Source organism: Scophthalmus maximus, chromosome 18 (assembly GCF_022379125.1).
Source record: "Scophthalmus maximus strain ysfricsl-2021 chromosome 18, ASM2237912v1, whole genome shotgun sequence".
NCBI classification, from domain to species: Eukaryota; Metazoa; Chordata; class Actinopteri; order Pleuronectiformes; family Scophthalmidae; genus Scophthalmus; species Scophthalmus maximus.
Window position 1 is genome coordinate 4,765,001 of NC_061532.1, and position 17,111 is coordinate 4,782,111.

The window sequence follows — 17,111 nt, forward strand, 5'->3', positions numbered from 1 at the left end:
CCTCCAACTGATTTGCAATTTCTTCCAATTTGTAGCTGTCAGTCAAGCAAATGTCACATGTATGAAATGATGGACACCTCATATTGGCGCATAACTCTCCGCAAACGCTGAACGCGGCAGGAACGAGTCCCAAAAAAACTCCCACGACTCATACGTCGCCAAGGTCAAGAGGCTCAAGAGGCTGCTTTCTTTTTCTTTCTCAGCCGGGGTCTGGTTGTACGGAGGAGTTGGTTTAGAAAAAGAAGCGCGATTGCATATCCCGGTGATGATGACCTTCGGGCAGTTTGATATCAAACAAGCACTCAAATTCCAGACGCAAACGTCGTTTTCTGACCCTAAACCTTATAAAGGGCCCACACCCGGAACTAGTTTGTGACTCGGTTTCCTTTTGTGTTGCGACGACCACATTTTCTTTGGACGCCGGCTCATTGTTCGCATGAATGAAGTGACGAAAAATGAATCCTCGTGCGTGGTCCACATTAACACGTCACTCTTTCCCCTCCGTCCGCAGGTGTGTTTGTTGGAGTGCGAGGGCCGAGTCTCCGCCTCGCTCACATGGGAGGTGTGTGAACGTGCCGTCAAACTGTCGCACCATCCGCTGTTCCCTGAGGGCGCTCTGCTCAAGAGGGCCGGAGAGGGGCTGGAGTTGACCTCCCTCGACCTGAACTCGGACAGTGAACTGCTGCGGCCTGCGGCAGCGGGGCACTTCGAGGAGGGCGATGGGGACCAGATGCCCCTCGAGCAGCGCAGTGTCCGCTATGACTCCTCACTGCTGGAATCCTCTGAGGAGGCGGGGGGCCTGCGGGGGCTGAACCTCAATCTGGTGGACGAAGAGATGAAGCCGAGGGAGGAGAGGAACGTGGAGACGGACAGCCAGCTGGAGGGGGACGAGGATGACAGCTCAGAGGCTGTCACCTTGTCCAAACGCTTCGGCGGCTTTCAGAGAGGGCGCCATGGGTACAGGAAGCTCATCGGCTCGCCCATGAGGCCCCTACAAAAGCGCTACGGTGGGTTCATAGGCGTGCGGAAGTCTGCCCGCAAGTGGAACAGTCAGAAACGGGTGAACCAGCTGCTCAGACAGTACCTGGGCATGAGGAGCAGCCGCAGCGGCCGGTTCAACAGCGTCCCCGTAACTCGGGTCTGGAGGCAAAACAAACTGTGATACGTTTGCCGTCGCTCTCACGGAATCCCGCCCCCAGTTACCTCAGCCGATCAATCATGTTTTCAGCAGCCCACGGCAGTTTGCACTGGGACACCGTCGCCATCGTCGTCGTCGTCGTCGTCATCGGAAGAACAGACTTCGCCGTCTCACCGCACCTCTCTTTGTGTCTCTAAGTAACGAGGAATGTTTTGACCGTGATGTCCTTCTTTATTGAGCATATTTACATGCCATTCTGTGAAATAAAAGAATTAGAGAAGTGCAATTGAATATATTTTTGTGTGTGTTGGTATAATAATGCGGGCCCGAATGAGATTGGAAATCCGGTTCACAGCGAGGCTGTTCAGGTCTAAAGGGTGTGACGTGGAGAATCATGTTGAATGCACTTTCATGCACGTGTGGATGGGACTATAAATATGGTCATTTCTTTTTGCACTCTGTAGTTGTGAGAGCTATACTGTAACTGATGTCCTGCCCTCGTGACTACTGGACTGACAAAGGTTTCCCCTTTGTAAAACCACACTTTTAGAATCTGGGACTAAACAAATTAATGTTGAGCAGAAGCAAACAGTAGACGCAAATTGGAGGTGGAGCAGCACTGTGCTTTCCACATTCAGTCAGACGTAAAATATGGTCAGACAGTGGGATTGTTGAAGATCGTCGTAATTACTAATTTATAGAGTCCCCTCTCCTGCTTAAGGAATGTAATTAGTTGCACACAATGGATATGAAATTGGCTGTCTGAACTTTACAAACTAACCAAAACGCAGCATCTCCTCAAAAGGAAAAAAAAAAGCCTTGTTGCTATTTCTTCATTATGAGGATGGACAAAACATTTCTTTCTCCTGTCTAATGTACTCTGATTTTGACCATTAAGTGCAAAATGATGAGCTTCTCTTGAGAAAAATGAGCAGTAGGTTTCGCAGGCTCCTCTGTGGGACAATACTGCCCTCTAGTGTCCGAGAAGCAAACATGTTGCCCTCGGAACAACTGATGTCATGTCCTCAGTGATTTTTAATACAACTCCCAGGATTGACTCCACTTTCCTGCATTAGACATTAGGATAAATCATACATTAAAAAAAATATGGCTAATTTCTGGCTGACACTTACCTGTTGATCGCAGTCAAACAAAATGTACTGGTGGCTTCTGTGTGACACTTCATAATTGTACAAAAATTATTCAGGTGGGAAGGGGGGACTGAACCTTGTTTAACATAAAAAAGAAGAAATACCCCAGTGTTATTAATACTTTTTGAACCCTCCTTTTAAAGAAAGAGCGACACTTGAAAATTAAGAAAATATATTTAGCTGCACTAAGCTAAATTTAAAGTGGAAACAGCGGTTAGAGCGTTTTTATCTTTTGCAAAGTGACGTGAAACTGAATATAAAGGCAGCGTTTCGTTTCTGCTCGTTCATTTGAATTCTTTTAGATGTGATGCCAAACCTTTCTGACAAACGGATAAAGGCCATTGCTGTCCCTGAGTAAAAAGAGCTGGGCACAGACAGCGGGCAGACATAGATCATAGAATAAAATAATACAGAAAAAAACCCCTCCCCCAAATTGTCACACAGTCCCTAACTCACCCTGTAATCATGGAAATGAGGAAGAAATAATTCACCGTGTTGCCAGGCGGAACTCAGGAGTGACAAAAAAGAAAACTAATCCCGAGTCCGGCCTCAGACATTACTCCACCTGGGGCTGCATGACCACCACCATCGTAACGTGCCATTTAACAACAGGAATAGGAATAGGATGAACTGTGCATGTCAACCATTGTTATACAGGAAAGGATTTTGCTTTGCTGCTTGGGTGAAAAGAAAATACGGTAATATTTGTTCTGCCATCAAGATAGTTTTCCTCCACAAGCAGGTCACGTTCATTCTTTTGCATCGTAATAGTGTTTGATTAAGAGATGTAATAATGTACGCATATGAGTGTGTGGGTGATTGCAGAGATTGTGTGTGTGTGTGTGTGTGTGTGTGTACGCACACGTGTGTGACTGTGCACGTGCATGTGTGTGCTCGTAGGGTTCTCTGTCAAACTCAACACACAAAAAAAACCTGACTTTGTGAATACAGTGTACATTTCAGAGCACATTTCTATTACATCATGCCATTGTTGAGTCTTCATACGAAAATGTGTATAGAGAAAACTACAATAAAATAGTTTGCTATTTCTTTTGTGGACTGTCATGCAGAAGAGAAAAAAACAACAACAAAAAAGGCGTCTTAAATTCTCAGTGCTTTTTAATGTGTTTGACAATATATTTCCTTTTTTTATTTTTTATTGCTATTACAAACTCATTCTCCTAACGCTATTCCCATTACTCCACAGCTTCACGGGTAAAACCTTACAACACTGGTCATGTGCCGACAACACGGGCAGGAAGGAAATCCATTTCATGGAAGGAGCTTGGTTGAGTCCAACCAAATGTAGCTTATTCTTGTGAGTTTCATATGAACGAACAAAGTGCCAAAAAACATGTCAATTCCCCAAAAGAGAATCTGCCCAAAAACATGGGCCCGAACGAGACGATAAAAAATAAAAGGTAAAAAATACTCGTATGTAACTGAAAGCATACAACATAATGTACAGCATAAGCACTGTGTAACCACTGGAAGAGAGGGTCGGAGCAAAGAAAACAGCCAGGTAGCAGTTCTAATAACGCGGAGCAACGGGGGCAGTACTATGACCTTTGGATAAAGTATTGTACGCTTAGCACATCACATGGTAAATGTCAGTCAACAGCTAGCACCATCGCAGACTTCAGTTGTCAGGGTCAAGTTACAAAGATACAGAAAAACTCCACTTGCATTCTCTTAGGAAAGAAACAAAACAGGCTGTACGTTAGAAAAAAAAACAACGAACACGTAATCAAATAACAGTTGTGTTTCCTTGATGGCTCTCGGGCCCTGATTTATATCCTCTTGTTTTGATAAAAGTGTCTCTTTATCTCTCACTGGTCCGCTCATCCGCCTCTGTGTATCTCACGCTCTCTCTTCATCACGCAGCAGTTTTTTTTACATTTTTTTTTTAGTCAGGGAAGCGCTGGCAGGCCTTTTTCCAGCGGCAGGCGGTGCACCACTGATCCTTGCGCTCCACCCCGTAAACCTTGCGGCACTTTTTGGCCTCGCCGCGCCCCTTCCTGCAAAATGGAAAGACACAAGTGGTGAGGCTGAGCTGCTGTGGACACACACACACACACACACACACACACACACAAACACACACACACACACACACGTGCATGATGCGATCAATCAATATTAAACTGAGAGGGAGGAAACACAGACGGATAACAAATAAAGAGATGTCTGTAGACGGTCGCAAAGAGAGTGGTTAAATGAAAACCTGGCAAAAAAAGTGTGGACCCAAATCAATAAAGCTTTGTTTGTGAAGTTACATTGACACTCACTGTTCAAAAATATCAGACACCTTCCTGACAGCAATGCTGCTGTGGACTGATGCACAATCTGCATCTCACCTGTCATGTCTATGAACAGCAGCATCTCCTCATAACCAAACTCAAAACCCTGGACAATCAGACTGTTATCGCTCCCAAATTGACGGACGTCTTTTGATACACCTATTAATATTGGGGTAACTAAATCTAAATTTATTCCTTCGACCAATCAGGATCCTCTTGGGTTGTTCAACCCAGGATGCAGTGATGGTGCCCCTTGCACAACGTTGGAGCTGAGCACTGTCATTTAAAAGATTAGTAGCCTGCAAAGAAAACGCCTTGAAGAACAGCAAAAGACGTTACGTCAGCTCTGTGACCGCACGGTGCCGCACTTTCAGTTCGTAGGTTACTAGCTTTGAGGTTGTTCTTGCTTCCCGTAGCGAGGGGGATTTGAAAACAGTCATATGCCAGAGGTGGTAGGAGAGAGGAGAATACCACCCAGTGGCAGGATTATACCTGAAGTCTACATCTGGTGAGTCAGACTAATAATGCATAAATGAGTTCATTTGACTCTAATGATGCGAACCAGCAAAATATGGTCATTAACTTCTACGTTGCAACGTTGGATTTCCATGAAACAGTTTCCTTCTATCCTGTTGAGGTTCTAGAAAACTGAAGCGAACGACTGAAATGCCAACAACATAATAGAAATCAAAGTAACAATTAAGCTACGACTTAAGATAGTGTACTGGTAGCATATTTGCATGTTATGGTCTTTTATATCAGGACTGCACGGGTAATCGTTTAATTTTTTTTGCTGATCAAATAATGAATGGGAATACTTTTGGTGAGCCCTTACCTTTTTACGTCAAAATCTAAATTTACTCAATATCTTTTATGGAGGTCTATGACCAAATGACCTACATCAATAATGACATCCCCAGCCGCCTCAGCTGTACATTGTGTTGACTGCTGTCACGACACTACACAGGTCCTCGTCTCACCTGAAGGAGCAGTGGGAGCGGGAGGGCGACGCGCTCATCGGCTGCAGCCTGTTCTGCTGGAGCCACTGTTCGCCGACGCTCACAGACCGGCAGCGGGGTTTCACCATCTGAGGAGTCAGACAACCGCAGGATTGGAGAACGCACGACCTCGCAGTATCGACAGTAAGTCGGGATTTTATTACAGTTCATCGAATCGAAAAAACGAATTGACTGCTCTGTAGCGCGTTAAAGAAATCAAATGCTGCCATGGTGATATCGGAAAAAAATGTCTGATGATGGAGTGAAATTAAAATCAAATATTGTAAAAGTAAATGTAACACGGAAATCAGATTTATATCAGTGGTAAAAAAAAACTTTTGAAGGCAGGCAGATACACAGAGGAAATTCGACCTACTGGAGTGTTACTGTTGCCGGAGACGGGGGCGGTGGGCGTCCACCCCTGGCAGCCGGGGCTACTGGGGGCCACAGGTGCCTGGACGGGGCCACAGGCCTACAAGGAGTCAAGCACAGGAGGCGACGCATGATTCAAGCATATCTGCACGACCCTCAACGGGGCTCACAATCTCTTTCCTATGAAAAGTTTCATATTTGCTACTGAAAAAAATGTACACCTGCTTTGACTGATTTCTTGGCCACTTGGGGGCAGAAGAAACAAGCACTCAAAGCAAAACATTGACTGTTTACACCTGTCAGGTTGATTTGAAAGCTAAATGTGAAAGCTAACAGATGGGACAGATATCATTTGGAATTGTGTTTTTCACCGCACCAGACAATTGTAAGGCCAAAATATTCACCCGCCATTTTGGCTCTGTTTTAGACACTCACAACTCAAAATCTGGCTCTTCAGCTGCTGAACGCTACACTATGTCGCAGAGTGTTGGGGGGTTGTTTGTTTTTGAAGGGGAGCCTTTTCACTTAAACAGTTACTGATGCTGCTGAAAACGACACTGGAGAGTGAGCCAAAACAGTTTCGGTTTTGCTACGTTAGCAAAACCGAAACAATGGGCTTAAAGGTGCTAAAACGCCCCATGTAGCGGACATGAAAACATCTGACTTGGGTCATAACTCTGAGGGTGTGTCACCGCAAGCTTTTCACACGTCGCCGTTTAATCCATTTTTAAATAAAATAATGTTATTTCATCAGGGTTGAGTGTTGTTCACCTACTTTATTTTACCTGTTCTGTGTGATTGAGAAACTTTATGACGATGTGCTAAGTCACCAAAACGCAACAACACTGCAACCTCGATCAGAAGAGGTGTATACAGTGGAGTTTATTGTGTACATTTGCAGCTTAAACTTGTACTTGAGGCAGTTTATCAGATTACCACGATCGCCGAGAGCTTTGAACATGCTCGCCAACTTTCACTGACCGTCTGTTGAGTTCCAGAAACACAACTTCAACACAATAATAATTCAACATAATGATTAACATAAATTGTTGTCGTGCTCATGTCGGCCACATACAGCAGTTGCAAATGATCGATTCGGAGTTTGCGATTTCTATCGACTTGCTGCTACAGGAATACGAAAATGAACTGTTGCACTCATAAAATCTTTTCCAACGTTAAGCTGTTGCTGTTCCCTCTGCCCTATTTCTCCGCCCTGCGCAACGGCGCTCTCTGAACATGGCACATGGTCTACATTCCTAACAACCCGCCCCAACGGTGTAGCCGGAGTCAGACGGAGAAAATCTGTGGCGAGTGCAATATAATATCCACAAAAACCAAAGACGATGGCGATCATAGTGGACGCTGTGTTAACCCTGGAAGAAACTGAGTCCGTGTAGAAATGTCCCACGCGGGTTTAACGCTGTGGTCAGGCATTTCATGCCAAAAGCCTTAAGCAGCCATGACACACGCACACAAACACTCTTTAACCGGAGACGCTGACCCACAATTGAACCCCCACCAATTTCCTGCCTGCATGAGGAAAATCTAAGCTATTGTTGTACAAAATGACCACATTTTCTAGCATCTGCAAAATGATAAATATAAATAATATTTCAATAACATATAAAGACAATAATAATGGTTGTGGTTGTTATTTGGGTTTTTATTTATTGGTTAAATGAGTCCGACATGTACATTTATATTGTTATATTGTGTCCTAGCTTCTGTAAGAGCTCATGTAGTGTTTTTTTTATTTATTTCTTTTGCATTTTACATGCTGCTTTGAGTCTAGACTCCTTTGGGGGGAGCGAGCAAACCGCCAGCTTAGTCTCTCTGTCACAAAGCATCCATTTACATGCTCAGTGGTAAGGGGTAAATGCAGGTCACCAGTGAAACGTGCTGCTTTGTGATGCGTAAACCAAGTCGCAGCTCATTGGCTTGTCGGACGGTAATCTGCACGGGGTGCGTCAGGTAAGGGGAGACCTCCGGGACAACACCACCACCTCATGTAACGTGACACTACCACATGTACGAACGCCAGCCGAATGAGAATAAAATCATTTTATCCTATTTGCTTTTCATTTATGATTTCATTTAGAGTGTATTTCATTGGAAATATGATTAAATTCGGGGCTATGAAATACTGATGTTTGGAAGATAAATTCCTGTAGTCAAACACTAAAAATCTACGCCGGACATTTAATAATTCATGCTAACAAGGACTCCGCTGCTGCCTCCTCTCTTCGCTCTCAAAAAAATGTCATCCCCCAAAATATTCCACCAACTCATCTGCCAGAGGAGTCAGATTCTGGGAAGTCAACATTCATTTATTGAGATTAAGGATCTTCAATGCCAAATGACAGATTGAGGGTCTCTTCATCTTTTCAGATTTGAAAAGCCCCAAAAATGCAATTTAGGCAGAGACAAGCTTCGGAAAAAAACTATCTTCATTCAAATTGGGACTAATTGGATCATTTTAGGTGGGCGAGTGTCATTCCAGGTTTTCTTTAATTATTTGAAATGTCTAATTTACTCTTAGTACACTGTAAAACAGTTTTTGATATGTTTCGGTTTTTCCATTTAGTTTGCGAACCTTCCGGAGACAGAATGTAAAATCGTAAAATAAGTGGATTAATGGCAGCCAAGTATTATGAGACATTAATATTTTGTTTGGCTCTGAACCTTTTTTTTAATATTTAACAAATATTTTCCCCCAATAATAATGTTACTAGGGCCAAAAACCCCTCAGAAGCCGAGCGCAATGCTGCTGCACCCACCTGATAGAGATGCTCTGAGTGGATCTGCCAGAAGCTGCTCGGGGCCGACTGGCTGAGTGGACTGGGCCGGCTCGGGCCCGGGCCAGAGCTTGAGTTGGACCTGGGCCTGGGAGCCGGGGGGATCTGGAGCTCGGCGGCCGGCGGCGAAGCACAAGAGGCCCAGCTGAGATGAGAGGAGGAGGCCTGGCCCAGAGCCTGCTGGGTAGGAGCTGGAGCGGAGCTGGCATCCACACCCTCACAGGATATCTTGGTGTAGTAGAAGTCCTCCTCTCTCTGGGACTGATCTGATCCACTCCTGTGTGTGTGTGTGTGTGTGTGTGTGTGTGGACGTGGACGGGACAGACCGGTGGACACAGAGAGAAAGAGTGACTTGTTTGTCCGGACGCGTTACCGAAAGCAGCACTCACTGTGGCCCAGATGTAAAAGTCCCCCCAAAATATTTCATCACTTCCCCCTAACTTAGTCAGAGGAGCCAGCGAGTAAAAATTTCATTTCCTCTTGTTTTATTAATGCTGCTTTCCAGCTCGGAATATTTTTCGATGGTACTAAACTGTCTGGTTTCCACTGTACGCCCTCGACTACAACGGAGAAGTGGCAAAACAATGTAGACACGAAGGCGAACAACCTACACTGTTACAACAAAATCTCCCCTTGAGTGACCAATTGTTATTATCCCTCAAAAAACTAAATATTCATACGATTACTTGACGTTTCCTCTTTTTAATGCACCCCTAAAATGCCATTATAGTGCAGAATATGGAGTTTGCACCGTGTATTATAAGTAAAAGTATGGAAACTAAATGTGGTCAAGAACTCAAGGTTTGCCTAAAAACTGTCTGATCAGATTTGCAATCCTGTTGATGGATTCTTGAAACATAGAGTCCCTGATTTAAACTGCAATTTTTGCAGGTATACAATATGATCCATTTCAGCCATCCCTTGCCAAATATTCAAGTCAAAAAAAAAAATAAGTGTCGGTAGCCAAAAGGATTTTTCTTTTTGCAAAAACAGGACACAATCATAAATTGGAAAATTGCGCCATGATTCCGCCGCATGAACTATAATTTCTACTGACCTTTGTCATTTCTAGTTACCTTTGTCATGCCCTGTGAGTTTTTTCCCCCTTTGAGTTTCCTGTTTTATTCTGAAGTCCCTTTCCTTGTGTTGCTTCACTTCCCTTTTGCCCTGTCTGGTTTTCTGGTGTCTTTACTCTTCCTGTGTCTCCTCCCCCTGGTGATTGTCTGCACCTGTTCCTGATGTGTCTCACCTGTGTCCAATCAGCCCTGGTGTATTTAGCCTGTGTGCTACAAGTTCATCTGTTCCAGTCTGTGATGTGGTTTGTTTTATGTTATGTCATGTCATGTCATGTCATGTTATGTTATCCAGTGATTTCCGTTGGTTTTACCTCCTGGAGAACATGAGTCTGTTTTGTTTTCCATTTATTAAAATGTTTAAATAGGCGCGTCATATCTTATTTCCTTGTGCTTTTAGTGAATGAAGGCTCAACTCATTTACTGTGCTGTGCTATCGGAGGGACTGTGGTACAGTTTGACTGATTATCAACGGGCTACCTGCACGACCATGCCCGGGTTCTACTCGGTGTCGCTCAGCTGTTTCCGGTCCGGTTCAACGATGGCGCCGCTTCGTTAGCGGATCGGTAACGTAAAAAGTGTAGGAGTGAAGGAGAACCTTCGCGTGAGAGGTGCCGGAGAAATGATCCCGGCGTATGTTTACCAGCCGTCGTCGCCTCGGGTCGGGACGCAGAGTACTTACTCATCTGTTTTTGAAAAATGTCTGCGTAGACTTGTGACTACACTCTGAAAGAAGTATTGAGTAAAAAGACAGTAGTGGTAAACAGACCGGAAACAGACGAGCAGCATTATTATGAAAATGGAAGTATGTCACGTAGCCTAGTGCATGTAGTCCTTTACCATGGGCATGGTCTCTCTTTTAAAAAAGAAAAGAAAGTAAAACATAAGCTTAGCCAGTTAACGGAGCTGGGGAAATGATAGTTTCTACGATAATATGGAGAGTAAGTAACATTGTGGTATCTGTACCTAAACTGAGGTGCTGCTTCAACACTAAAAAACAAAACAAGCGCGTGACTAAGATGTCAGCTCACCCCAGATGCAGCACGCGGATGTGTCGTTTCATTCCGACGGAAGACGTGAGCACCTTGCCGCAACTGGGCCACAGACACTTGTACACACACCGGAAAGAGCTCTGTGTGAGAGAGAGAGAGAGAGAACACGGCCCGTAAAGTACAGGACGGAAGGAGAATGCAGCGTCAAAACATTGCTGGTTGCTGGAGGCAACGACCCTCCATCGCGTGGCGACTTTTAAGGCGAACGCGTTCTGCCGCGTACCTTTGGCTTTTTGGCATTAAGCTCCTCCCCCTGCTCCAGGTCCATGTGCAGGCCCTCGTCGGGGCTGCTGTCCACCTCGGCGACGAACGGCGACGGGGTGGGGCTCGCGTTGCCATGGTCCCAGCTCCAGTAGCCGCTGCTGCCGCTGTCAGAGAGCTCGCCGCCGCCGCACTCCATGTCAGCTGATGAGGACGAGCCAGCTTGGAAAAAAACAGGACTCACTGTAAGTTTTCTTTATTTTTATATATATATATATTTTAATTTTTTAAAAAAACTGCTTCTCGTCCCCTACGCTACACTCAATCACCCATTTTCTCTCAGTATTGTAAAAAAAAAAACCAACGTATTTGGTGATGCTGGGTCAAACAAAAACTCCCCAATAATAGTTGAATAGTAATAATAGTGTGAAAATATTGCTTACGATTTAGATTCCATGTTCCTTTATGATGAAAATAGCGCCTGTGCATTAGTGACTGCTCCCTCTTGGTCCGTCCTACGGAGAACAGCAGGTGTCCCACACTGGCGCCATGGTTGTGCATCAATGTTCAGAGCTTTACCATCATTTTAGTCTCTCTTTACTCCCTTTATGCTCCATTCCCTAGCACCTCACCAAAAAACTCAAATAGCGACTTGCTTTAGCAAATAATAATTTTTTTACTCAGCCAAATGAGCTTACATTAGTCAAGACCGAACAAGGGGAACAGATGCCGCCAAAGATTACACATGTACAGAGGTTTTTCATGAATATATGAGGATAGAGCAGATTGATTTGCACTGCACGATTTGCACAATTTTCACAACCATGTGCACATTCTTCTTCTAACAAATGAAAAATTGTGCAGTGAAACTCGCCCCTGCGCATTTCAATGCGCTCTGCCACAACCTCACTAGGTCTGGTTTGACCAACAGCTTACAACGGCTAATGTTGAGTAAGTGGAGCTCATGTTGTAAAACTTTGGATTGATAATGCTGTAAAAACTGACATCACTCGGGCAGGGTCCTGCCTTGTCTACCTGCTGTGCTATGTGTTAGCATTTGGCATTACACCACAAATACCACGGTAACATTATTCAGCCAAAATTACATTGTCAAGCTTTACAATAGGAAAGAGATAAGCACGATTTTTCTGGTCACTGCGGTTATGTACTTTGCTTATATTTGCTTTGGCATGCAGTAGCCTCACATTTATTCCTCGTTACTTCCTGCTTAAATACATTCAAAAGCTATTCCATAAATCCTGTTTGCTGATCGCTCATACGACAAACTGTTTTATGCAAGGTCTGCAGACTGAAAACAAAGTTTCATATCGGGCACTCTTAATAAACAACTTTTTTGGTTTTCAGGTTGTGAAAACTTTCACTAGTAACTCTTATTAGATTCAAAATTATTAACCCTTAAAACTGCAGATGTGAGTATATAAACTATATTCATTACGTATTAAAATGTGAACTACTGGGAACCATGTCTTTTTAAAGACCTATAAAGCATTATTAAAGATTAGTTTAATTGTTAATAAAACCATTTAATCACAACCCTTTATGTACAACTGGTACTGAAAACAGCAGAGACACTGGTGAGGCTGTACGACATGGAGGTGAGACCGACCTGGTCCGGGATCCGTCAGAGGAGGACTCTGGACCACGGGGCTACAGGACAGGCTGGTCAGGACCATGGCGGCCATGATCTCGTCCATCTCCACTGACTCTGGGCTGCGGAAGCTGGAGGCCACATTCAAAGAAACAACATTAGACCGGTGAGAAAAAACCCCACACTCACACTGCTAACTAACCCCTCACCTGCACGACGCCTCTCCAGTGGCCGACATTTTTTTCCGGTGCACCGTGGGTCCGACGGTTTGCAGGGGAGTCGCCAGGTTGCGCCAGCCTCGGTCGGCCTCCCTCTGCGGGTTGGCTGATATTTTGTTCTTGTGATGCCCACCCTCGGTGGGCGCTTTTTCGGCCTGGACACAGCTCTGCGTATCAGCCTTTAAACACAAGTAGTCAACTAATGAGGTTCTGGTCAAAGTAAGCAAAATAATGTATTTTCTTTGTGACTTGCTCTGGTTTTCCTTCAGCGGTACTCTCGCCTTCCAGCCAGTAAATCAGCTGAAGTTGATATGGGCAGACGTACTCTGTTGAGGCCTCATTTGTCTAACTGTTGCCACCAATAAAACAGTTAAGAAAAGATTTCCTGTCCATCTGCGGCGTCCTGTCTGCCAACAGCACAATCTGCTTGTGAAACAGTATGTGAAGGAAGTGGCTGCCAACCTCCGACCAGGAAGTAGATTACATCTTGCACAGGGCAGTGACATAATGATCCCGTTTGAGGGAGAACTTTCTTTTTTCGAGGGAAGGATTTTAAACTTTGGAGAATGCTTGCTGTCCTGTGATGCACGCCTGAAATGGAGAAGTCGACACCAACATCTTGCATGCTAGTGACTGGTGTGTTTAGAGGTTTTTGAATGAATTCATCAGTATATGATGTAGTGTTGGGTGAATGACAAAAGAATCTAAATAATGCCCGAATCCACAGACACACAGTAGGTGAAAGGCAGTCTCGTCCCTCCCAGTGAACTCACCAGATTCTGCTGCGTCTCAGGCCAGTTGGCGTGGTGCGCCGTTGGATAGACGCGGGCCTGTGGTCCCTTTGGGCACGTTACCGTCCCGCCTGGCCCCGCTCCAGCTTCGTACTCTGGTCTCATAGCTGCCATGGTGCTGCTGCATGCAGTGAGGGGACTCAGCACAGTGTCACACCTCCCTACAGAAATGGCAAAAGGGACGTCATGAGAACTGAACCACATTCAAAATTGCCTGACTTTATTTTTAAAAATGTCCCGGTGGGTCGAGATTTGAAGTGAATCCTACATTTCCCACAATACAACTCAATGGTGTCCTTCATCTGACCACTTCTGCAAGTGCCCACTTAAGACAAATTTCACACCCCCCGCAATGCACACTTTCTATCAATAAGTTTACAGTTAGACCTAAATACATCACCAGGGTTAAAAAAAGTAACCTGATGACATCATCAGGGTTGTTTTCCAAGACTTGACATCATACTACTGCTTTCACAAGCAGACTAGCACTCCCTGTGATGGCCAACCTGACCTCCGTGTGTAAAATTGATGGAGAGTCCTTTTAAATGGGCCATCACTTTTACGTTAGAGCCTATAATATTTCCTATAACTGTTTTAGTTATTTATATCGAGAATATCTTCTCAATATACCATGGTATTGAATAAAAAATGTATCCCAATGATGAATAAATAGTTGGCAAACACTCATCCACTCCATCTTACATCTCTCTGTCTGACAGTGCAGAGCAAAAACATCAAGGGAGATTTGAAAATGACTGCCGGACTTTGAAGTGGACACAGACTTGTGTGGATTTAGACGGAGGCTGAGCCCAAATCTTGCAGTAGTTCTGTTGTCTACTCTGTTTGCACTGATAAGGTGTTCTGCAGACGTAATCTGACGTTTGGGTGGATTCACTGTGGCCTGTCGCCCAAAGAGGTAAAATGGGGGCAATGTTGCATTCAGGACACGTGGGAATAATCCCGATGGAACGGTGGAGCGGCTCAAAGCAGGGACTCCTTCGCTTTCACCATCCACAATTGAATATTTCATGTTTTACAGTAATTTTAGAAACCCCACTCAATTAATGGAGTTTCAGTCAGTTCTGATAAGATGCTTTTTCATGCTAGAGCCAAACGATCAAACGAGTCACATTAACTAAATGAGTGCATTTGAGTTCACATCATGGTCAAAGAAATACATGTATAAAAAAACATTTAACAGCAAATCAAATATCAATTAATACTATGAAGAAAAAAAACCCCATCTATTTTCTGTTTTCAGATTTTCATAAATGGGGATTTGCTGTTTTGCATTGGCATGGAAAGAATATCGGTTTGTTTTGGACTGGTATTTGAGGAAAACATTTTGTGAGTGACATTTTTCTATGTTCTAATGAATAAATGAATGATTGATTGATCCAAACATTATTTTAGAGATAAATCTATAATGTAAATAACTGTGAAGACCTAAACAATAACACTGGTGTTTTTATCATTTCTGTTCTTCTTCCGATTGTTAATGACATGAAGCAAAAAACACTGCAAAAAAATACAATAATTAAATGTGACAAGAATCAGTACGTAAAAAAACAACAAAAAATAAGGCAAATTTAAAATATTTATTGGATAATATTGATAAATTCTTATGACAGAATTTAACATTATCATTGAAGTCATGTGGGAGCCCAGTGGCAAATTCTCGGGTTGTTCACTACTTGGCAAACCCCCTCGCCCAAGAGCATTTTCTACAGAGCAGCCATAATCTCCAACTCTCTCCCGTGGTCGCAAACGCAGCACAAAACCCGATTTTCCCCCCACCTTTTCCGCCAATCGGCGCCGAGCTTCGGTAGTAAACAAGCGCCAGTGTGGGCGGGGCGCCGCAGCCCATTGGCCGAGCTCCGGTTTTCAAGCACACACCTCCCTTCTGACAACGTGTTCGGACACGAGTTTCGCCGGGAGGGACCGAGCCGGATCCAGGGAATATTGTTGAAAAATCACCTTATCTTTATGAAACGCACTGATACGTCAAATCGCACAAACGGCCCCGTTGTGCAGGAACGAGCGGCAAGGTGTGTGTGTGTGTGTGTGTGTGTGTGTGTGTACAAACACTGCTGCTACAGCCATTAAAAAGTGATGATAACAATAACGTCATCCACCCACTGGCGTAGTAGAGGAAAACGCAACCGAGACTAAATTTACCGACGGGCAATCGCGAAGATTGTGCACGCGTTTTTTTAATAACTCAAGGCAGTAAATATATGTTTTTGAGTCCCTTGTGAGCGGACTGCTGCACATTTGATCCAAGTTGCACACGACGACGGCGATTCAGACGAAGCAGGTAACACTTGGTCAAATACATATATAAATATATTTTAGCAGTGTTTGTGGCGGTTGTTTGGGGATAACAACCATCTAGAAGACGCATTTTAATATGCCATAACTGGTTCACCGATCTCCACCCGGCAACGCAGATTGAGATCAGGAGCAGCACTCCCCCTCCTCCCCCCCACTCTGAAGGAAAACAACATATTTTCTCTCCCCGTGCGCGCTGCAAAGACGGACACCTAAAAGAATATGGCACGGGGAACGTCATTCACTCACTCGATCGATCGGTGGAGACCTCCGCCTTGACCGCCTGTCCTTGTCCCGTCCCGTTGGAGCTGCAGCAACGGATCTCGAAGCTGCCTGGTTGTCCCGCCGCTCGCCGGCTCTTCGGTCTGGCGGGGGGGGGGGGGGGAGGGGGTTGGTCGGTCGGTCGGTCGGTCGGCCGGCTGCGCGCCTACGTGTGTCTACTTGGCGGACCAATGCCGGGGGTGACAGCTGGGCAGAGCAGAGCAGAGCGCAGAGATATCAGGCTGCAGAGCGGAGCTCACAAGGGGATGATCTAGGTGAGAGGTTAGCGGAGCAGCGGTGGCGGCAGCAGCAGCAGCATCCTCCGTGTGCGTGTGCCTGTGTGTATGCGCGTGCGTGCGTCAAGTCTGCATGATTTTTCATCTGATGTCTCTCAGTCACATGCACATCAGAAGTGGTGTTGATGTCTTTGCTTCTGTCCTTGGTAAATAAAGAGATAACATAAACATAAAAAATGTTTGCCATTGACATTATGATTTGCCACTGATTTTTTTTAATCATATGTCAAATGAATGTCAATGCAATTAAGCTATTTAATATGCAATATATAATGCCATATGAATAAGGTAAGCCATTATGCAGTTTAAAGTCTGTATATCAATATTGATCTGTCTGATACACAACACCAAAACCGTCTTTTTGAATTGTACTACAAAAAAAATAGAACGCAGATCAGTGGCTGGACCCCTCTGAGCTCCATTTATTGTTTTGATCGGATGCAAATAGCTCACAACAAATAAAACTGCATGGCATGAGGCATATCAATCCCCCAAAATCATATGAAGCATTACTCCCACAGAGAT

At 44.6% G+C, this 17,111-nt stretch overlaps 2 protein-coding genes across 3 annotated transcripts in view; one reads left to right on the top strand and one right to left on the bottom strand.

Annotated features, from left to right (window-relative positions):
• Positions 1-3,339, top strand: part of pnocb (prepronociceptin b) — a 25,874-nt gene extending 22,535 nt beyond the window's left edge. The window contains exon 3 of the mRNA XM_035618222.2: positions 512-3,339. Within this exon, the coding sequence (XP_035474115.1) occupies positions 512-1,162 (651 nt within the window). The 3' untranslated portion in view covers positions 1,163-3,339. The remainder of the gene's footprint in view (positions 1-511) is intronic.
• A 51-nt stretch (positions 3,340-3,390) lies between these two features.
• On the bottom strand, positions 3,391-16,635 carry znf395b (zinc finger protein 395b). Of its 2 annotated transcripts, XM_035617984.2 has the most exons (11): positions 16,279-16,635; positions 13,681-13,859; positions 12,899-13,086; positions 12,708-12,820; positions 11,524-11,595; positions 11,103-11,302; positions 10,859-10,959; positions 8,737-9,031; positions 5,964-6,059; positions 5,570-5,676; positions 3,391-4,307 (listed from the first exon to the last, which is right to left on the bottom strand). In XM_035617984.2, exons 2-11 carry the CDS (start codon positions 13,810-13,812, stop codon positions 4,196-4,198), a joined length of 1,416 nt encoding a protein of 471 aa, XP_035473877.2. In that variant the 5' UTR covers positions 13,813-13,859; positions 16,279-16,635; the 3' UTR covers positions 3,391-4,195. The 2 variants fall into 2 exon arrangements, with proteins under 2 accessions (XP_035473877.2, XP_035473878.2); XM_035617985.2 differs by lacking the exon at positions 11,524-11,595 and having other exon boundaries at positions 16,279-16,630.
• Positions 16,636-17,111: the final 476 nt, after the last annotated feature.